This window comes from Vigna radiata, chromosome 6 (genome assembly GCF_000741045.1).
Source record: "Vigna radiata var. radiata cultivar VC1973A chromosome 6, Vradiata_ver6, whole genome shotgun sequence".
NCBI lineage: Eukaryota > Viridiplantae > Streptophyta > Magnoliopsida > Fabales > Fabaceae > Vigna > Vigna radiata.
In genome coordinates this window covers 8777055-8794600 of record NC_028356.1, presented here as the reverse complement: position 1 = coordinate 8794600, position 17546 = coordinate 8777055, and the positions used below count along the sequence as shown (strand labels likewise).

At 33.1% G+C, this 17546-nt stretch overlaps 1 protein-coding gene across 1 annotated transcript; it reads left to right on the top strand.

The window, feature by feature from the left end:
* The first annotated feature begins 9043 nt into the window (after positions 1–9043).
* On the top strand, positions 9044–16109 carry LOC106764836 (protein TIC110, chloroplastic). The gene is made up of 15 exons (XM_014649248.2): positions 9044–9642; positions 9737–9796; positions 10000–10123; positions 10227–10295; positions 10408–10506; positions 10798–10864; positions 11243–11307; positions 11447–11541; positions 11743–11870; positions 11961–12061; positions 12467–12683; positions 12938–13092; positions 14154–14279; positions 14364–15335; positions 15638–16109. Exons 1-15 carry the CDS (start codon positions 9173–9175, stop codon positions 15878–15880), a joined length of 2991 nt encoding a protein of 996 aa, XP_014504734.1. The 5' UTR covers positions 9044–9172; the 3' UTR covers positions 15881–16109.
* Positions 16110–17546: the final 1437 nt, after the last annotated feature.

The window sequence follows — 17546 nt, the reverse complement described above, 5'->3', positions numbered from 1 at the left end:
ATAAAAAAGGAGGACTCTTGCATCTTCCTGCTGAAGATGTTGCAGCTGCTCAGAATCATCTTCTCATCCAAAAATTAGACAAGTTGACGAAGGTCCTCTCTGAACTTCCTAGAGGAATCAGAAATATTTCTCAAACACAACAACTTTGTGACTTATGCGGTGGTGACCATATCAATGGTCAATGTGCTTTCACTGAGGAGATGCAGTAGGATGTTAATTACATGGGAGCCCAATTTCAATATAAGCATGGCAATTTCAACCAAGGCAATTCTAGCCAAGGTTGGAAGAACCACCCAAGTATTGGGCAAAGCCAGAATAATTCATCTGGACAAGTGGGCAACTTTCGGCAGCAATAACCTTCCCCCTTATGGCAGCAGGTAAGCAGCTTGACTGAGACAGTCAGAGAATTAACTGACAAATTTGTGAAAGTTTATGAGTCTCAACAAGCGAGTGATCAGGCCAGCTTTAGATCACTAGAGACAGATTGGACAGCTGTCTAAGAGGATCGAAACCACGGAAAAAAAATTAAATTCGGGCTAACACTGATGTCAACCCAAAAGAGGAGTGCAAAGTTGTTATAACAAGAAGTAAAAGGAAGCTAGAGGAGGAAATAATTGAGATTGGAAGCAGTGAGGATGAAGAGGAGGAGAGAATTCATAATAAGCATAAGAGATGCGAAGAGAAGAAAGCAAAAAGAGAAAAAGAGCAGGAAAGTATTAGAGAATCACTCCGTAATATTCTTAATAAGGTACCCATTAACCTTAGAACATCTTCACAAACTTCTGAGTATGATGAGAGGATCAAATACTATGGTTAAGCCCAGAAAGAAGAACCATCCGCAGAAAATGGAGGATTCAGGGACTTTGACTCTTCCTTGCGTCATAAATGATGTAAATATAGGGGAAGCTATGATTGATTCGGGATCAAGCATTAATTTGATGCCCTTCAGTGATTTTAAGAAGATCGGAGGGATAAAATTAAAGCCCACCAACTTGATCTTGACAGTGGCGGATGGGTCTAGGAAGAAACCAGTTGGAATGGTGGAAAATGCAATAGTTCGAATTAAGGATTTGGAATTTTTGGTTGACTTTATAGTTGTGGATATGACCAATGAGGGAAGAATTCCTTTAATCTTAAGAAGACCGTTCATGCGGACTTCTAAGATGGTTATACATATCCATGATGGAGGAATAAGGTTAAGGGATCATGACCAAGTACTGATTTATGGCTCTAAAAAAATTACACGGAGGGTAGTAAGGAGATTCAAATACAAAAGGGCCAAAAGAGAAGCTGCAAAGGAAGAAAACTCCACTGGTATTGATTTTCGTAATAATTGTAATGTTTTGCATATTCATGAGAAAAGGAAGGTTTGCAAGAAGGAATCAACCCCTTCAGAGGACACGCCATTCCTACGAGGCTTTTCAGTGCGATTTAAAGACAGGAAGTGGATTGTCAACAGGAAGCTAAAAGATGAAGGAACGGTGGAGATTAGAAGACCATATTCCCTTAGCACCAAAACATTCATAATGTGTCTTCTCCTTCTTAAATTAATCTAATTGTGAATGTTCCTTTTGAGAAAGGAAAATAAAAATAAAATAAAATAAAATAAAAAAAAAATAAATAAAAAAAAAAACTATCTTCTCCCATTACTCTCTTGTCCATGCCTTGTTTTGTCTCTCTCTAGCTCGTTCACCCAACTACACATGATGGTTTGATCAATCTGAACCATAAAAGATTCAATATAATTTAAAGAACACAGGACAAACTTTTTTGGACAAATATATGCAATTTGGGACTACGTCATTTTCTTCATTACATGGTAAGAGGGTATATTGATTTTGCAGGTATCTTATACATAGTGAAATGATAAGAAAAATAAGAACTCTGCATTATGGTTTGTAACTCAGCTTATTATTTTTAATACATCATGCAAAATCTATTTTTCAAACTACATGCAATTCTATATTTGTGTTCCTTTTATGATGACATCTGCTTTTATGATTACATTTTTATTGTTATTTTTTTTTTTTTTTTGAGATCTTTGGTATTCAAAAGCTATGTTCAATGTTGAGTAATTGGATTTAAGTGAATTTATTTAAGTAAAATTCTTATAATGTAGTGAGAGGTGTTGGAATCTTCTGTTGAAATCTGGGTTTGGTTATAGTTTTTCTATAATGGATTTGAATTGTGCTGGCTCTTAAACTTAAATTTGATTTGGGCTGAAGGATTTGTAATTCTATTTGGCTAACAGGTTTGTTGGAAAGATGATATCTGTTTGGCTAACTGGTTTGTTGCCAAATTAATAGTTTTTTAGAAGAATGAGATAAAATGAATTCGCTTAAGCAGTATTTAATATTAGATAAACTAATACTTCATGTTATGAAGATCGGATATTAGTATACTAATGGATGTTTGAATAACCGTATTGAACTTTATGAATGATACGCATTAAATGTAAATTTTATGTTAGCTTTAAATTCATTTTTTAATAAGGTTAATTTTATCAAAAGATAAAAAACTTGTTATTTCGATTTTTAGATTGGTACAAAAGTAAAAGTATAGAAATTTACATAAAAAAAAACTTGTTTCGATTTTTAGATTGTTAAGACTGCGTTAGTGTGTAGTAACATTCGTTCTAGTGATGGATACTATTGGTTGTAAACATCATAGTGTGAATACATATGTATGTGCTCACTGATGTCATATGATGTGTTTTATGAACATTTATGTTGTTGTGGGATAAAGAGGTGCTATAACTATTATATAATCACATTTCCATTTTATGTATGCATTAGTCAAATACATACTATTTATTAAACTTGTCCTTCTCATTATATAATGATGTTGATTGTGTTTTGAAAAATGTGCAGTAGTGATATGGATAAACAGGTTTGTGAACCTATAAGTTTGCTATTAGTGTTTAAATTTAATATTTAATAGGTACATTGTTGTATTCAATGTACTAAGATATACTTTAATTTATACTTATAGGGTATGTTAGAGTTAGGCACCGAGTACAAACTTAACCTATAGTTGAATTCAATAGTTCTCTAACATCCTTTCAAAAGAAAAAGATTAAAGTTGACACCTTTTAAATATTTAGTCGATTGTTATTTCTAACATCATACTTCTAGAATTAATTAGTACGTGGGATGTGGTACATAAAGCTTTTATGATTAGGGAGAATTTAGTTCTTTTATAGTTGAGCATGTGTGTTTTTTTTAGTTTTGTCCAATGTCGTTGAAAGTATTAATTTAGAAAATGATGTTGATGACATTGTGAATAGCTTGTTTAGAGATGAGAACATAACAATTTTAAGTATAATGGAAAAATTGAAGGATAAAAAATTTAAAATTAAAAAAAGTGTGACAATTATTGTAGGTTATATCTATTGTTAACATTTGAGATACTTTATTTTCCTAAGAATAGTAATGTGATAGTGTTCCTTTTAGTAAATTAGATAACATTGAGGAACTAAATATATACAACTAGAGTGATGTTGTATATAATTTGATAGTAAGTAGTATGAATCGGCCATTGGATAAATACAACCGTAAAACTTATCATGATGTTATACACATAGTTGGTTGAGCAACAGTTTTAAAGATGTGGTTTTAAATTTATTTATTTAATTCTTACATTCGTAAGAATTAAATAAATAAATTTAAAACCACACCTGTAAAAGTATTGGACAACCTGCTATGTGTATAGCATCATGGTAATTTTTGCGGTTGTATTTTTTCGCTGTCCGATTCATACTACTTACTATCAAACTATATACAACATCACCTAAGTTGTATATATTAGTTCGTCAAGACACTGTTTATCACATCGCTATTCCTAGGAAAATAAAATATCCCAAATGTTAACAATAGATACAACCTACAAAAATTATCAACACTGTTTTTTGGTTTAAAATTTTTTTATCCTCAACTTTTCCATTATATTTAAAATCGTTATGTCATCATCCCTAAACAAGTTATTCACAATGCCACCAACATCATTTTCTAAATTAATACTGTCACTGGCATTGGACAAACCTAAAAAAAACACACATCCTCAACGGTAAAAGGGATTAAATTCTCTCTAATCCTAAAAGCCTTATGTACCACATCTCAACTACTAATTAGTTCTAGAAGAATGAGATAGAAATAACGATATTGTCAACAAAATCGACTAAATATTTAAAAAGTGTCGACTTTAATCTTTCTTTCAAAGAACCATTGAATTCAACTATAGGTTGAGTTTGTATTGGGTGCTTAACTCTAATTGTACCCTGGAAGTATAAATCAAAGCATATCTTAGTACATTGAATACAATTTACCTATTAAATTTAAACACTAATAGCTGTTAGCAAAATGATGAAGTTTTGATGATATCCAAATCAAGTCAAGATTAATGAAGATTCTTTGAAGACTTATTTTTGTTATTAAAAGCTTTTGTAATAATTATAGTTTATTGTTTAGAACTTAGATTTGTAGTAGGTTTTGATTCATATACTTTCATACTTTGTATTTGCTGTTCAGAATAAAAACAACACGGTTTTAATCGATTATTACCAAGTGTTGAAAACTCAATTGGCACGGAAATAATCGATTAATACCTATTTTAATCAATTAGTTAATCGATTAATCCTAAGAATAATCGATTAAAGCTAACTATTGGAGTTTTCTGGTTTTTGAAAACTAGTCGTTGTAATCATTTTAATCGATTAATATTTGTATTAATTGATTAAAAGCGTTAAATGGACAGAAATGAAGAATGAAAGAGTGTTTGCTTGAGTCTATATATAGGCTCTTTTTATCCATCATCAGCAATTATTCCCTTGTGCTCAAATACTCAAATATCTTTAAGAATTGTGTGTTTTGACTTAGCTAAGGAAACTCTTATCTATGAAGTTGGTGAATTGTTGCTACAATGATGGAGGAATAACTGAGGTGTTTCATTCTTCGTGAAGTATTCAGAGGAGGTGTTTCATCCTTTGTGAAGACTCAAAAGAGGTGCAGGTTCATCTCTTGTGGTATCAAGAGAGATTGTTTCTAAACTTTTACAAATTGTTTCTTTGTGAATGTAGTTTGTAATTGTTTTGTGTTTAGTGAATTATTTATCTTGATTTGAGATAAGCGATTGGACATAGAATTGGTAAGATCTGAACCAATATAAAATTCACCTGTGTAAATTTTTCTCAATCTTACTCTTTTATTTATATTTATTATTTGCATAGTAAGATAAATTGAGAAGAAATTAAAAGGCACACGTTTATATTAAAACCCTTCTTGGTTTGTTATTTCACGCTAACCATTCCACTACAGCCGCTCTGACAATTGGTATTAGAGCTCGATTTGATAATTATTCAAATGGTAGGATCATATCAAACTTTTGCAGAAGGTGTTTCTATTAATAGACCACGTCTATTCACAAGTGAAATTTATGTATTCTGGATGGTTAGAATGCAAATGTTTATTGAGTTTATTGATTGTGATATTTGGGAAGTTATTGCATTTGGTCTGTCTGTTCTTACTAACAATATGCAGGAACCAAAGACTCGTATTCAATGGACTGTTGAAGAAAAGAAAAGGTTTCAAAATGATGTAAAAGCTCGTAACACTATTTCATTTGCTTTAACCTTTGACGAGTTTTACAAGATCTCCATTTGTAAAATCGCTCAAGAGATGTGGGAAGTGTTGAGAGTAACCCACGAAGGTACAAATGACGTAAAGAGAGCGAGAAAGAATACCCTAATCTAGGAATATGAAATCTTTAGGATGAAACAAGGAGAAACAATATCAGACGTTAAAAAATGCTTCACCAACATTGTTAACCATCTCATTGGACTAGGTAAGTCTTTTGAAAATGACGAACTTAATATAAAATCTTGAAATCTTTAGACAAGTCATGGCAACCAAAAGTGACTGCAATTTCTGAGTCACAAAATCTCAACACAATGATTATGGCGGCATTATTTAGAAAATTGAGAGAGCGTGAACTTGACCTTGGAAGACTAGATGAAGAAGAAGCAAAAGCCAAAATTAAGAAAAAGAGTCTAGCTTTAAAATCTGAGGTAGAAAGGAGCAAGAACAAAATAGAAGATGAAGATTCAAAAGATGAAGAAAATTTGAGACTCGTGATAAAAAGGCACAACAAGTTCATGAAATCAAAAAACAAAGGAAGAGTCAAGTACGAAAAGAGAGAAAATCAAGGATCTTCCTCAAACTATAAATGTTATGGTTATGGAGAAATGGGGCATATAAAAGTTGACTGCCCAAATCAAAAGAGGAATGAAGAAATAAAAGAAAAGAAATCTTTCAAGAAAAAGAAAGCCTACATCGCATGGGACGATGACAATGAAACAATTTCTTATTTAAGCGAAATTGATGAAAAGACAAACATCCGTTTAATGGTAGACGATGACACTGGAAACCAAGTAAGTACATCTAGCGATTTTGATAATTATAGTCAACATAGTGAAAGTGAATTGCATGAAACTTATGCTCCTTTAATAATAGAATCTGAACAATTAAATAATGCTCATAAGAAATTGAAAAATGATTTCAAAAGTTTAAAATTAAATTTTGAAAATATTTTTGAAGAAAATAAAGATTTGAAAAATAAAGTTTTATTTTTTGAAAAGGGTAAATTTACTAGTAGTGATGAATATGTTTCTTGTGAAAATTTTAAGAAATTACTAGAACACACAACCCTAGGAGAATGTAGTAAAAATAATGAAAATAAGATTGTTAAAAATAATTATGTTCCTAAAATTAAAAATAAACATAATAATAGAACCTGTAGAAATGGGTAGAAAAAAGAACAACTTATAGGAACACAAACTTTTTATCATGCTTTTATTGTATGAAAAAGGACCATACTTCAAATAAATGTAAAATTAAACATTTTGGTGTTCCAAGAGGTAGATATGTTTGGGTTGTAAAATGATTTCATTCTAAGCATTTAAAATTATTTTTTTTTAACATTTAAAACAAAATTTAAGAAAATTTTATTCCAAGCATGTTGTCTTTGATAAAAATGTGGACCTTGAAAATAACCTTTTGAGTTAAATGAATCTGATGCAAGTACTTTTGAAGATTTGACAAAGACAACAAATGAAGAGAAGAGTGATGATAATCCTCAAGATGAAGATCTAAACAAAATTTGGCAACAACCTAGGGGATTATCATTGCACAACGAAATTGGAGTCATATCCAAAGGGGTAAACATTAGAAAAGATCTAAGAATTTTAGAAATCTTTTAGGTTTCCATTTTGATCCAATTTGTGTATTTTTGTGCATTTTGAAAAATCAACCATATTTTTTTTATTCTTTAAAATTCTTTTCTGGTATGATTCAATGTATGTTTAAACATGATTTTTAAAGTTCTTTATCCCAAAATTATATGCTTCAAATCTTCTATTGTGTATATATGAATGAATGTTTTAATTTGAAACATATTTAGCTCATATTCATACATGCTTTTATTAAGGGGAGTATTATCTTAAGTGGGGAACTTGAAACACAGCATTTTAATTATGATCAAAAAGGGGGAGAAAATGTTTAAAACTTATTTACTTACTTGTGTTTATTCATTAATTCTCTTTTCCTCCATAAGTTGTGTTTTTATTCAGATTATTACTAAATGTTTTAATTCAAAAGAGTTTCTTTATCATCATCAAAAAGGCGGAGAATATTAGCAAAATGATGAAGATGAAGTTTTGATGATGTCCAAATCAAGTCAAGATATATCAAGATTTATGAAGATCCTTTGAAGATTTATTTTTGTTATTAAAAGCTTTTGTAATAATTATAGTTTATTGTTTAGGACTTAGATTTGTAGTAGGTTTTTATTCACGTACCTTCATACTTTGTATTTGCTGACCAGAATAAAAAACGCACGGTTTCAATCGATTATTACCAAGTATTAATCTATTAAAACGTTGCAGGTGCTGAAAACTCAACTGGCATGAAAATAATCGATTAATACCTGTTTTAATCAATTAGTTAATCGATTAATCCTAAGAATAATTGATTAAAGCTAGTCGTTGGAGTTTTATGGTTTTTGAAAACTAGTCGTTGTACTCATTTTAATCGATTAACACTTGTATTAATCGATTAAAAGCGTTAAATGGCCGAAAACGAAGAATGGAAGAGTGTTTGCTTTAGTCTATATATAGACTCTCTTTATCCATCATGAGCAACTCTTCCTTTGTGCTTAAATACTCATAACTCTTTGAGAATTGTGTGTTTTTGCTCAGCTAAGGAAACTCTTGTCTGTGGAGCTGGTGAATTGCTGCTACGGTGACAGAGGAATAACTAGTTCATCCTTAGTTCGTCTGAGGAGGTGTGTGGAAGAGGATCATCCTTCATGAAGTATTCGGAGGATGTGTTTCATCCTTCGTGAAGTATTCGAAAGAGGTGTCTCATCCTTTGTGAAGACTCAAAGGAGGTGCAAGTTCATCTCTTGTGGTATCAAGAGAGGTTGTTTCTAAACTTTTACAAATTGTTTCTTTGTGAATGTAGTTTGTAATTGTTTTGTGCTTAGTGAACTGTTTATCTTGATTTGAGATAAGCGACTGGACGTAGGATTGGTAAGATTGAGACCACAAAATCAACTTCATAACCAAAGACATCTAAAAATCCCAATACTTATGCACAAGATCACGAGATTCTAAATGAATCAGAATAAAAATTACTCATATATTTTTAGTTATATAAAAGATCTATTTATAAGTAACATTTCTTTACCACTTTATGAATTCAATGATCTATAACTCAATTTCATAATTCAATATTAAAATGTCACCCTTATTTTCAAAGCAAACTTGTTGATTGTAGTTTGAACTTTCATTCTCTCAAATGAAGTAAATCCGTGTAATACTAATAATAATATTTAAAAAATGTTAAACACACACTTCTCCATAGGAATGTATTGTATTGAATTAGGAAGAAACGTGACTTTTGAATAATTCTTGATGAACCACGTGTACGAGTTGCATTCTTCATAAGATAAATACAAAAGAGGAATAGCCCAACCCAACCCAATAAGGACGTTATCTTCAAAACAATCTAGGCTTCCCTCTTTCTATCTTCATTTCTCCTCTTTTCGTTAAACCCTATAATCACCACTGCACTTCACTCTTCCCTCTTCTTCTTACGACGTCGTTTTAGAGGGAAAAAACATGAACCTCTCCACCCTCACCTCTTCCCACAACCAACGTCCCCTCCTCTTACCCTCTCCCTTCCACTCCAGACGACGTCGTTTCAGAGTCTCCCTTCCTCGCTGTTCCTCCGACACTGCCTCCGCTCCTCCTTCCACGCCGCCGCCGCCGCCGCAGCAGAGACCGCCCAAGGACCTCAAGGGAATCGAGGTCCTCGTTGACAAGCTCTCGCCGCCCGCTAGACTTGCCACCTCCGCCGTCATCGTCGCTGGCGCTGTGGCTGCCGGCTATGGCCTCGGCTCCCGCTTCAGCGGTAACCGCTATGCTGCGCTCGGTGGGGCTATCGCCCTCGGAGCGGCTGGCGGAGCTGCGGCGTACGCTCTCAACGCGTCGGCTCCGCAAGTCGCCGCAGTGAATTTGCACAACTACGTCGCCGCGTTCGACGACCCTTCGAAGTTGAAGAAGGAAGAGATTGATGCCATTGCATCGAAGTTAGTTTCCATTTCTAATATTTGACCTTTCTATTTTTCTTTGGTAATTTTGTTGATGCTTGAGTGTTTGATTTTGAATTGGTTAATTTCTCAGGTATGGTGTGAGCAAGCAAGACGAGGCATTCAAAGCTGAGATTTCTGATATATATGCCGAGTGAGTAACAAACTAGTGTTGTTGTTGTTATTTAAGTTGAAATTTGTGATTTATTCAAAAAATTGACAAATTATGATTGTCATTGTTAATTGTTAATGAGTTACATTTGTTAATATGTAGTCTGTGTAGGGGTATTGAGTTATGATATTTGGCTGTTTGATTTTTTCACTGAATGATTAATTTGTTTATAACGTGTTATTTAGGTTTGTTTCTTCTGTGCTTCCTCCTGCTGGTGAGGAACTTAAAGGTGACGAGGTTGATAGGATTGTTGGTTTCAAAAATTCTTTGGGAATTGATGACCCGGATGCTGCTGCTATGCACATGGAGGTATTTTTGAGTTTATTTTATGGGCATCGGTGGAGATTGAGTGTGTATTGTGAGAGTGAAAGCGCTATGTTTCTTACTGGTTTGGTGCTTATTGATTACCTAGATTGGGAGGAAAATTTTCAGGCAGAGGCTGGAAGTTGGGGATCGTGAAGCTGATGTTGAACAACGCCGGGTACGTTTGTTGTGTTGTAATGTTATCTTAAAGGGGTGGTGGCAATACCATCAGGGGTTTAGATGAATAGTGGATACTTGGAGCTTGACCATTGTTAGAGTCTTCAGTGCAGGCATTTCAAAAGTTGATATATGTGTCAAATCTTGTATTTGGAGATGCATCGACTTTCCTTTTACCTTGGAAGCGTGTATTCAAGGTCACCGATTCCCAGGTATTTGTTACTTATTTGGTAATGGTATGTTGGTTTGTGCAGTATGATATTATTATGCAATTGTAGTAAGATTTGGAGCATAGGCTTATAGTTGTTTTTAGGCATTTGCTTAAAAGGCAAGAACTAATTTGCTTCACAAAATGCTTTTTGCCATGTTTGTGAACAGTGGCACGCTGAGATGAATGAGATCACATCTCTCAAATAATTTTTATTTGTCCTCATTGTCATTTTTTCAATTGCAGTGTTTTTGTTATTTTTCATTTGACTAGTTGGCTATAATCTATTCACCAGATTGAAGTTGCTGTACGTGACAATGCACAGCGTTTGTATGCTTCCAAGCTGAAATCAGTTGGCAGAGGTAATTGTGTAGTCAGTGATTTCCTCTTGATCTTTGTTTTCTACTACTGTATCAAAGTTGATCAACTAACTCTCTGAAGTCACAATTTTATGCTTTAAGATTTTGCTTATTAATGCAAGTTCGTCTTGCACACTTTTAACAGTCGTATGTATATAGTGGTGGAGAACTGACTTTAAATGGTACCCTCTTTTTTATTATAGTGCATCGATTTCTTATCAAGTTTTGCCTTTAAACTTTGTATTTATCTGATATACTATATTTTATTCTGTAATTCCCTAGAATTACTGCTATCCAAATTAACGAATTCTTTTTATAGCAATTTCTAGAAGTTTTAAATTAGGTTTGCTTCATAAGTGCTAACCAATAATTTCTTGCCAGATATTGATGCAGAACAACTTGTTGCACTGAGAGAAGCACAACGTTTATGTCGCCTCTCTGATGAGGTTCATTTTCATTATTTCTTCTTTCATAAGTCATAGATAGTTTTCAACTTGTATGGGGTAAACCCCTTTATCTCGCTATAAAATAGTTCCTTGGTGTGTTGTAATGTTTTTATTAATTAAAGGAAAATTTCCATTGAAGCTTGCTGAGAACCTGTTTAGAGAGCATGCAAGGAAATTGGTTGAGGAAAATATTTCAGTGGCAATTGGCATACTTAAATCTCGCACCAGAGCAGTGTAAGATTCATGATTCTTCTGCCTCAAAATATTCTTTTTTGAGGGATCAGTTCATTGCCAGTTTTCATCAATTGCTGAACCAAAGGTGGTTCCACATAAAATTTATAATTCTGGACATTTTTTTCATTAGAGTTACTAATAATTTTTAAAAATGATGCAAAAATAGGATTTTCAATATCTGATCATCTTTAAGTTTTTCAGTCCTGGAGTTAGCCAAGCAGTTGCAGAGCTTGATAGGGTACTGGAATTTAATAATTCACTTATCTCATTTAAGAATCATCCAAATGTGGATAGCTTTGCCCGTGGTGTTGGTCCAGTTTCTTTAGTTGGTAAGTGATATGATTATTCAGTGTCTGGTGTGTATGTTCTTCTGTTTTTAATCTAAATTCTTGATGTTTTCCAATTCATTTTTGACATAGGCGGTGAGTATGATGGTGACAGAAAGATAGAAGACTTGAAACTCCTTTACAGGGCCTATGTTTCAGATGCTTTGTCTGGTGGTCGCCTGGAAGATAGTAAGGTAAATGACCATTACAATTGGATATTAAGTGTGAACTTGTTCATGTCTTTTCTCAATAAACTAATTTATTTTGAAGTTTTGGTTGTGCCAGTGTTTTCCAGATTTATGTTCTGTCCTTTGATTGAGTAATTTATTTTCTAACAACTAACAACTTAGCTTTTAGGTCAGTTGGTTTGATTTGTTGACTGTTATGTACAAGGTTAATATTCCCCTTCGAAATAGATATGTTTCTTAATCTTCCTTTCATGAGTTAACATTCAGATGAACAAAGACGCAACAATGTTGAAAACCATGATATTTGTCTCTAAAGAGTTGTTATTGATATAAGATGTGAAACTTGACCTTGAGAAAACTGTTGTTTTAACATAAAAGTTATATTTTGAATATATTGATTATATGTTTCAGCTTGCTGCACTAAACCAGCTAAGAAATATATTTGGACTGGGTAAACGGGAAGCAGAGGCCATTTCACTTGATATTACATCGAAGGTATATCGCAAACGACTTGCACAGGCTGCTGCAGAAGGTGAATTAGAAATGGCAGATAGCAAAGCAGCTTTCCTTCAAAATCTATGTGATGAACTTCATTTTGATCCACAAAAGGCTAGTGAACTTCATGAAGGTAAAAATCATCATGTTTGCAATATTTGGAAGTTGATCATATTTGAGGCCTGGATTATGAACACTTTGTGTTGTGTCAGTTTATATTTATGTGCAATTCTTAAATCTTAAGATTGTAAAACTTGTGATGCAATATTCAATTTTGTTTCTGCTTTCTCATGGTGGTTAACATTTTACATAACGTAGTTTTCTATTTTAAATATTACATATTTATTTGATTATAACACAATCTAATGCTAGTTTGTTATTCTTAAGAAATTTACCGGCAAAAGCTTCAGAAATGTGTGGTTGATGGGGAGCTTAGTGAGGAGGATGTTGCTTCATTGTTGAGGTTACGTGTAATGCTATGCATACCTCAACAGACTGTTGAAGCGGCTCACTCGGATATCTGTGGCAGTCTGTTTGAAAAGGTAGTTAATGTTTCTTTTTCCCTATCGAATTTCTTGGTCCTCCATAGGTGTCAAATCAGTGAAGTTGTTATATATTTCCTCCTATGAAGAAGTAGGACTCATCCATGAATTATACAGACTGAGAATACAATCTAATCTTGTTAATGGTACTGTCAACAATAGTTGACATGTCAAGTGGAGTGGTTTGCTGTTTGTACAATATTTTAAATCCTGGATCGAGGCTTGGTCCGACCTAAAAATGTTATACATCCACTATTTTGGATTTTTTTTATGTTGTTATGATAAACATTACTTAAAAATGAATTACATTCATAATTATTGGAAGAAAACGTGTCCTGAATAAAACATTTGCCTAAATGCCAACAAAACTGAAATACTAGTTTTGTAGAAAAAAATCATCAATCATCTTCTAAATCCACAACCTCTTTAAAATTCTCACTAGTATTACAGATGTAGATTTCCATTTTAGATATTGAAATCCCCCAAAAGCCCTAACTTCTTTGTTCAGAGGGCTTATTTTGAATTGAAACAAAATGCCACTACAGCTGTTGTTCAGCCAGCTATTTGGTCTGCTACGGCTGTAACTAACTGCTTTGCTGTGCCAGCCCCTGGAGATAGCAGGGCTTCTTTGAGCCCTTCCACTCCTCTAAAGCATAATATTTAATAAATCCCTGGTTGTAGGACGTATGCAGGGGGTTCATTCAGGATATGCTTGTCAAGGAGGAAAAAAATAGAGAATGGAACAAAAAAGAAAGAGAAATTTGGGGATGTGTTTTCACTTTGGAGGGTCGGTCTATTACTGCATGAGAAGTTACAACTGTTACATTGCTGTTACTTATGCTGGGTTTTCAATTTGCAGACCTGTATCTACTTACTGTTAAGTCTGTTGGTTTAATTATCATAATCAAACTTGTACAAGTCTAAATTACTTAGTTAATAACAATGATGTGAAGACAATGGGTTTGTTCTTTTCATTCTGTTTTAGCATGACATATGTTTCAATCTCTGCCAGAATGTTCAAAAGTTTTTCCAGTTATTACTAATTCATGTTTCTTTGATAGGTTGTCAAGGAGGCAATTGCATCAGGGATTGATGGATATGATGTTGAAATCCAGAAAGCAGTAAGAAAAGCAGCACATGGCTTGCGACTTACTAGGGAGGTTGCTATGTCTATTGCAAGCAAGGCAGTGAGTATCGAGTACCAAGAAACCCAATACTCTTTATCAAGATTTGAGTAGGCTTGAAATTTACTGTGTTTTTTGGCATTACAGGTAAGGAAGATATTTATTAATTACATAAAACGTGCACGAGCAGCTGGAAATCGTACAGAGTCTGCAAAAGAACTAAAGAAGATGATAGCTTTCAACACACTAGTTGTAACTAAGTTGGTGGAGGACATTAAAGGAGAGCCAAGTGAGATTTCAGCTGAAGAACCTGTGAAAGAGGAGGAAATTACACAAGATGAGGATGATGAATGGGAGACGCTTGAGACACTGAAGAAAATAAGACCGAATGAAGATCTTATGGAAAAGTTGGGCAAACCTGGTCAGACAGAAATTAATCTTAAAGATGATCTTCCTGAAAGGGATAGGACTGATCTTTACAAGACATACTTACTTTTCTGTCTTACTGGTGAAGTGACAAGGGTTCCATTTGGTGCTCAGATCACTACAAAGAAGGATGATTCTGAGTATCTTCTTCTAAATCAGCTTGGTGGGATCCTGGGATTGAGTGGTAATGAAATAGTCGAAGTGCACAGGGGTCTAGCTGAGCAAGCTTTTAGGCAACAAGCTGAGGTAATTTTAGCTGATGGACAGTTGACAAAGGCCAGGGTGGAGCAGCTTAGTAACCTCCAGAAGCAAGTAGGCTTACCTCAAGAATATGCTCAGAAAATAATCAAGACTATAACCACTACAAAAATGGCAGCTGCCATTGAAACTGCTGTAACCCAAGGGAGGCTCAATATAAAGCAGATAAGGGAACTTAAGGAAGCCGATGTTGATTTAGACAGTATGGTATCTGAGAACTTGAGAGAGATCCTCTTCAAAAAAACTGTTGATGATATTTTCTCATCTGGTACTGGAGAGTTTGATGACGAGGAGGTATTTGAAAAAATCCCATCAGATCTCAACATTAACAAAGAGAAAGCAAGAGGGGTTGTTCACGAGCTTGCAAGAGGTAGACTGTCCAACTCGCTCGTTCAGGCAGTGTCTCTACTGAGACAGAGAAATCGTGTGGGAGTGGTAAGTAATACTCAAAGCTTCTTGTTGGATTATCTAAAATCAAGTTGGAATATGTCTTGGTAACAGATTTTAAGTAGATGATTACGTCTTTAGGTTTCACTATAAGAAATTTATTGTGTCTAAAACGGTATATGACTTTATTTCAGAATAAAACATTTCACTTTAAAATAAACTTTTATCCAAAATGAATTTGCAAAATCAACCCGATTCAAAATCAATTTCGCAAATGTTGATTAAAACAAATTTTTTGGTTTGGTTGTCATGATTAACCAGGTGTGATTGCTTCTTGCCTTTTGGTGCAGGTTTCTTCACTCAATGACTTGCTGGCTTGTGACAAAGCAGTACCCTCACAACCAGTTTCATGGGAAGTGCCAGAAGAGCTTGCCGATCTATACAGCATATACTTGAACAGCGATCCGGCTCCTGAGAATCTGTCTCGCTTGCAGTATCTGTTGGGTATAAATGATTCCACAGCTGCTGCTATTGGGCAGATGGGAGATAGATTGCTCAATTCTACTGCGGAGGAAGAAAACTTTGTATTCTAATTTCCTCATCAAATGTTTTTGTCATTAGGCATACATACTGGAGTGGCCGCAAGTCCTCTTCATTTTGCCATTTTTTATTTGCCATCTGTTTATTGGTAGCAGAAACAGAATATCACGATGTATAACTTTGGATTAGAGATGAGTGCAGTCTTGAAATCTTTTAGATGATATTTTTTTAGACGGTTGAGTTTATTGTGTATGAATGAAAATAAGTTGTCATTATCTTGCATGCACAAGTTTTTTGAGTTGTGAACCATTGGTTGTTTCCAAGTTTATGACTCAGCTCAACTCTAGTTAGACATTTTACTTTGGAAAGTATGAGATCGCCATCCCCGCTTAATACTTTTGGAAATGGAATTCTTTTTCATCCTGTGTTTACTCTATAAGTTAAATTATAATATATAGTTTAAAATGTGTTTGATAGAGAACAAGAAAATAGAGAGAACCACAAAATAGAGTGCAAATAGAATGTATTTGATACTCAAATAATGAAAGTATTTGTTGTTTTAGGTTAACCTTAATATGTATTTATATTAATAATAAAATCTATATTTTTTAAGACATGAAAGATAACACTTGTATCATCTAAAAAAAATTAAAACTTTAAAAATAAAAAAGTATCATAAAAAAAATTAATTAAAACTTAACTAAAAGTATTTAAATTTACAAAAAACTTAAAATTTAATTAAATCAATATAAAAATAAAACTTAAGAAGAAAAATAAATTTTGAAAACATCTAACATAATCCACATTCTTTTGCAACATTCACCATTCGGTCAACAAACTAGTTGTTAATTTTGAACTCAATATTAGATAGAAAAACAACAGACTTTATAAAGTGCAAAAGAGATCAAGTGAGTACAGTAACATGTGCCACATTTATTCTGTCTAAGGTTTTGTCACAAATGAATAAGAAAAGGAAATAATTTGACCTAATTTATGCTGTATGTGTCAAAATAGTTTAGAATCCACCATCCCTATCATTATCACCTACACAAGTTATATATAATTTTCTCATTTTAATCTAATTCTATTTTCAAAAACAAACCAGTTTACAATAAAAAGATTACTTATATACAATTTTAATTTTATCATTAGTATAAATAAATATATGGTATGGGCCTTCAGAAACATATTCCATTTTGTCATATATCTCTATCCCTAATAATAGCATGCACATTATTATTATATCATAAGCTAAATTTACTTAGGATAGTGGCAGTGATAATTACAATTCTTACACTAAATAGTCAAACTGAACTTTATCCAAAGTTAGCAATAATTTATTTTTGCTTTGAATGAGATTTTTTGTTTGAAAAGTGCATGCATTTGAATTTGAAAAGTGATTAATAGTTGCAAGTAAGGATTAGTGGGGTGTTAGCAAAATGGAATTAAAAGTACTTGGAGTAGGTATTATTGCATATAGCCAAATTCTAATGAAAATGTAGAATCTAACTATTCAAAATAGTCAAAGCTTGTCTTAATGGCTTCATTCTAAACATTAACCATATACCTCATACAAATATATGTCACTCATTAGTCTTTTTTATTTCTTTCATATAAACTCTTCTTAAATATTTTTAAGAATTATAAGTTGGAACAAATTTCTCTATTAATAAAAGTTATTATAGTAGATTGAATGATATGATTAAAAAATGAATGACC